General features: G+C 40.2%; 1 protein-coding gene across 1 annotated transcript in view; it reads left to right on the top strand.

The window, feature by feature from the left end:
- The window catches only part of LOC118341972 (chloride channel protein 2-like), a 149,556-nt gene that overhangs the window by 67,189 nt on the left and 76,312 nt on the right, over positions 1-6,055 (top strand). The window contains exon 3 of the mRNA XM_035680397.1: positions 4,445-4,576. Coding sequence (XP_035536290.1) covers positions 4,445-4,576 — 132 coding nt within the window. The remainder of the gene's footprint in view (positions 1-4,444; positions 4,577-6,055) is intronic.

The following is a 6,055-nucleotide window of genomic DNA, read 5'->3' as shown; positions in this document are numbered from 1 at the left end:
AGAAGGAGAAGAAGGAGAAGAGGGAGGAGAGAGGGAGCAAGGGATGATTGGATCACGGAGGGGAGGGATGAAAGGGGAGAGTGGTGCAGAGGGGTGAGTCAGAAGGCAATGAGAGTGATTGGGAACGAGCATGCTGCTTATTGCATGCCATGAAGAATAAAGTCAGCAACCAGTCTGCAGGATCCGTGGGTGTGTGTGTGGGTGTGGGTGTGGGTGTGTGTGCATGCACTGCAGAAAAAGCTATTAAGCAATAACAGCACAGACAGAGCTAACTAAATTACATCTCCAAAAAGACAAGATTACACTTGCTGCTAGACACACACACATGCACATATGAACACATGCACACATGCGCGCGCACACACACACACACACACACAGACACACACACCATGCTTAGCAGTACCAAGAAATCATGTCTGCACACATGCATGCTCTCAGACACAAACACACACAATAACACTCATTTACATTGACTAGTGTCTGGATGACAGAAGGGGTCCAAGAACACAGACGGCCCGTGGGTGAGATGACGCACAAGCGCACACACACACACACACACACAAACATACACACACACATGCTCAAACACATAAAGCTAAATATACACATGTGCAAAGCCTGTTTCTCAGAATTGTCACATAACTGTCTTCAGAGTGACAGAAAGCAAAGGCGAATCAATGAGTGTGTGTTTGTGGATGTGTTTGTCACAGCTTTTGCCTGCATGTGTGTGTGAGACTGCTCCTGAAGGTGTTGATTGATGAATGTGTGTGTGAATGTATGTGTGTCGGCGTGGAAGTGTGTGTATATGCATTTTGCTTTCCATCCCTGCAGCATTTGTCATTCACCTCCTGCCCTTTCTCTCTCTCTTCTCCACCTTCTGTCACTCAAACAGAGGTGTCAGTCTTGCCTCAACTTTGAAAGTGTATTTGTTAAAACATAATGTTTATGGTGCTCCATGATAACACTTTTAAACACTTAAATACTCAAAAGTCTGTTAATACCTATCCTAATTTACCATTAAATATTGCCACAGGCTAGAGAACACCTGGCTCCCCATTACATTTAAAGGCCCTTTTCATGTTAATTAACTACTATACGTACCTGGATAAAACAAATATCTGGAACACGTGTAATGTGATGCAGATCTAGATTGCATTTTAAAAGAATTAAGATTGTGCAGCCTTCCCTTTCACACCTGTTCAGTTTTAGTTAGTCAAGTTTTTGAATTCATGTTCCAACCACACCTAATGTTATGAGATTCGGTCGTTGGTCTGCTTTGCTTTCACAACGCCACCACTTGGAAGCGGACCCTGGCTGTTTGGTTCAATTAACAGCCTTCGCACCTGCCTATATGAATGCCAGGTGTAAAGGTGTAAAAGTGCTCCAACTTCTGCTTAGCTTTCTGAAATAGTAAAAGTCATGGATAACTGTGTTCAGCCAGTGTTATTCACCAGTATTACCAAGTATAGAAGAAGGGTTAGGGTATGATGTCCGTTATACTACAGGATAGGACAGTAAGTGTAGTGGTACAAGTTCACTTCAGTGTTTAAATAACTGATCATCTTTTTATGTGTGTGGAGAGAAACTAAGTCAAGGAAAGAAATATGTATCTTACTAAGAACACTGGATTCAGCACACACGTAGGACAGCTTATATACTGTGTACGTGTGTGAGAATTTTTATTTATATAATGAAAAGGTCCTTGTAGATAAAAAATGAACCAACAGCTGAGATTGCTGTCTTCTTGGCTTTAAAGGGAGAAAATGTGCAGCTGGAGTGAGGGAAGTGAAGGGACATTTGTCATATTACCTGACTTAAAGGAACAGTTCCAAAAAACAACAGATAAGGGCAAGCTGATATAAACAGAAAACCTCCTTTTTTAAAAAAAAAAGGTGGATGGGTATTCTACATTGAAATACAAAAGGCTAGTGAAAATAAAAAAAAAATATATAGTCTGAGTGTTACATAGACATTGGTTCTATATGCTGGAGATTACAGGAGAAACGGGGAGGAAGAAACAAAAAGGGTGTGTGTGTGTTGTGAGTGTTGTGAGTATCATGAGTGTGAGGGGCACCCCACTGCTCCCGAGTGTCATTTCCCTGCAGAGGAGAAAAGGGAAACGAGGACAGGCCTGGAAGAGGGGCAGAGAGGAGGGAAGAGAGGGAGAGGAGAGAAATGTGGTGTGAACAAGAGGCATTATGAATTATAGTGTGTACGTGCACATCCTAATGAGTCACCATCAAACTAATGTTTTGTTCCAGCAATTAGTCACAATTAGTAACTGTGTATGCATGTCTCGCACAGACTGGTATACAGTATATTAGCCGTGAGTTTCCTGTTCTTGCAGGTGAGTATAGCAGAACTGATCTCTGCTTCATTGGTTCACTGGTTTGTGTGTGTATGTGTTTTGTGTTTTGCTTTGTAGTGCCTCCATTTGCTGTGACTTGTGTGATGTGCATTTAATATACATGGGTCAGTGTAGTAGAGCAGTGCAGTCTGTTTTGTCGTCAGCTTTTTGCCCCATTACATTGTAGGTCATATAGTCTTAACACAAGATGACGACACAGTCTGTCACTTTCTGTCATAACATTAGTGTTTTGTTATAACCTCTGTTGGACATAGTTGGCACTGGTAAAAATAACAAACTGTATTTTGTTTCTGAGGTCATATATCTGTCCTGGCATTTGGCTTCCAAATCTCAAAAGTAGCTGGCTTTCCATCCCGGCTTTACAGCCAAAATCCACCAGGCGCGTTCTGACTGCGACCTCTTCTCGACAATTCTTGTGATTCCACTAGAAGTGGAGAAAATAGCTCTGTTTTCAAAATAATATACCCTGTGCAGACTCTGGAACGAATTTCATGCTACATCGATATATATATATAAGAACAACAATAAACACAGTAAAAACAGACAAAAAAGACAATGTTTAACTACGTTGCCTACTTACCGATGGTAGAAGAACTACTATCAAGAATAAAGGACAAAATACACAAGTGAAGAACATCAGGCAGGCAACTCTGAACGACTGAGTCAAACTGTGTTGCAGACTTGACATCATAAAGCCATACCCAGTGGAATGTAAGCATTAATTAATAATGGAATTTTAAAATGTCCTTTTTATGTGCTAAAACGATATGAAAATGACACTCGACATTATGTTAGTATAACAAAATATTTGGATGAGTATCAATTGAAATGCATTTCCTAATTGTAATAATAATAAGCGAGTATTGATATTTAAAGGGTCAAGTTAATAAATTACAAAAACATTTTATCACTTATGAGGAGTATCTATCCTTGTTTTGGTTTCATTCATCCCTTGTGAATGTTATTTTATTTCACAACTTTAAAAAAGGTTAAAAAAAAACCTAAATTTGCAACATGTTTTTTATAACATCCCAGTTAGTCTGTGTAATCCACATACAATGTCCCAGTGAAGAAATTATTTTAATGAATTTAATAAATATTAATGAAAACTGTTGACAGCGTGAAACCTGGTAAAACAAAATACCAAAAAAAAATGCAATATCTGCATAGTTAGATTCCACTAGAGGTATTTTTGTAGTTGTAATTTTGGTGAATTGACCCTTTAACTAAAGTTGTGAAACCACAACCTTTCCAAAAAGAATTTGCTATGAAGCTTACAGTTCTCATAGTTTCCTAGAAAGAAACTGTGACTTTAAATTCATAGGAAGGTTCCCAGAAGGACAGTATCATTTGGTTCTAATTATAGGTCAGATGGAGACAGTGTTTAATTGGTACGCTATCAATTAATTGCAACCATAGCCCGGTCTTTTATCTTCAGTTGGCACACCAGGTCAGATGAACATATAAAAATGTCACGTTTGTCTGTAGGCAAACATACAATTAGTCCATTAGTGGAAAGTGCTCTAAGAAACAACCATCTCAGAGCTTTGTCTCTTTTTTTTTTGTAATTTGGATCAGACATAGATCTTTCCAGGAACCTTGCAGGAAATTATTAAGAAATTACTGATCTGTACAAGCTGTTGCCATGCTCCTTCATTCCTACGGTGTCTGTGTTTTCGATGTCTGTGGGTGGTGTATACGCGTGTGCACACTTTGCATCGATCAACCCATCACGTATTAGACAACACTGATTAAATTTGGGGGAAAATTATAGATTTCACCATTTACAAAATTGCATTCACTCACCTGTGGGCCAAACAAAGTGGAATGGTATTTAGGATGGAGAGGATTATTTAAAAGGCAATATGTTTACTGCTGTTCAGTATTTCAAAAAGCTGTTGGATGGAGACACAGCAACTGTTATTGGCCAGTGTTGCCATAAAAAAAAAAGACTGGCTAGTGGATTAAAAGATGCATTTTTCAAACCTCAGTGCCAATTTCTGGGTAATGTAGTTTAAATGTATGTTTGTGTAGTCCCTAACATATTATGTTGTGTTCCTGCCATCCCTGTAGTCTGCACGGTTCGCTGTCAGAAGTTCCTGATCTCGCGGGTCGGGGAGGACTGGATCTTCCTCATCCTGCTGGGACTCCTCATGGCCTTGGTCAGCTGGGTGGTGGACTTCTGCATCGCCATCTGTCTACAAGGTGAGGGAGGGAGCAGTGGAGGGGAGGGATGGAGGGATTGGATTTTGCATCTACAGGTTAGGGCATGAAGAGTGTCGGCAAACGTGGAGGACAGGTGATTTCAGAGGTAAAGCATAGAAACAAGGAGAGGAAGTGTTATTTATGGTAGAATATAGGATGCACAGGTGGGATGATCCAGATAGGGACGAAAAATATGCTAGAGTCATTTATTAAGTGGCTTGTAAGGACCAATGTGTAATATTTAGTGACATCCAGCTGTGAAGTTGCAGATTCCAAATTACTGAATAGAGCTCAGCCTCCTAAACATGTGGGAAAAACAATGAGGGTCTTGGAAAAATGTGAAAGGCTCTATCTAGAGCCATTGTTGGTTTGTCTGTTCTGGGCTACCGTAGAAACATGGTGGTTTAACATGGCTGTAGATTAAAAAAAAAGGCTCATACTAAGGTAACAAACACACTATTCCTTTTTTTTAGTTGATTCTACAGTATTGAAAACCTATGAATAATATATTCTGATCCTGCCAATAGATCCTCCTAAATGTTACACACTGGACCTTTAACAGAATATAGGTTTCTTTCATTCGTTATTGTAGTCTCTCATGTGCAAAATAAAACCAAGAGAGAAGATCATATAAGAAATAATAAGTAAAAAAAAATAGTAAAGAATTGTTTTGGTGCAGACACAGACTCGGCTGTCTCCAGGGTGCAGGGCTGGATCAGATTCCGGCAGTGCACCCTACAGAAGGCCTCAGCTTCTGGCCAAGCACGCAAACAAACTCTTTAAACTACCTTTTGTGAATGTGTCATGTGCTTGGACCTAGCTATATTTGCTTTGGAATCTAGTTTATACAAGTCTGTCTCTGCCTGGTTAGAACAGTTTGACTTCTGATGCTGCAGCTCTCTCCGATTTATTTCATTCAGCTGGAGAAAAAGTTGATACCTAAAATCTTTATAAGGCTTTATCGAGACATCTGCCAAACATTGCAATTCAACTGGATATTTTTGAATGTGCTTGAATGCAGGTTGAATTCAGGGTTGAGCTCTGGGGACAACCTTCACAGATTAGGGCAGAGGATCAATGTGTTGCCTGTGGTGACTGAAAGGTCTTATACGGGTAGGAGCAAAGAGGGATAGTAGGCACAAAGGGCAGAAAGAAGTGTGTGTTTGAAAGAGGAAATCAAGATAGTTGTGGAAGGGAGACAAACAGGAAGCAAAAAGCAAGGGATTGAAGACAGAAAGAAGTAGTCGAAGTGGATCAAAGCCTGGCAGGAGGGATGGATGGAGGGCCTCTTATGGCATCAATCATCTACCTGCAAGGTGCATGCAGGAAACTGGGGGAGGTAAACAAGGGATTTGTCAGTCCACATTCCTGGAAGAGGAAGGCAGACGTCTTAAAAGTGAAGTTGTGAGAGCAGATCTGAAACCTTACGGGACCAGCTCTAATTCAAATGGATTTCTCAGGCTGTGTGTGTGTGTGTGT

The sequence above is a fragment of the Morone saxatilis genome, unplaced genomic scaffold (genome assembly GCF_004916995.1).
Source record: "Morone saxatilis isolate NCDOM2014 unplaced genomic scaffold, NCSU_SB_2.0 Contig8, whole genome shotgun sequence".
NCBI lineage: Eukaryota > Metazoa > Chordata > Actinopteri > Moronidae > Morone > Morone saxatilis.
This window is presented reverse-complemented; position numbering and strand designations above follow the sequence as displayed.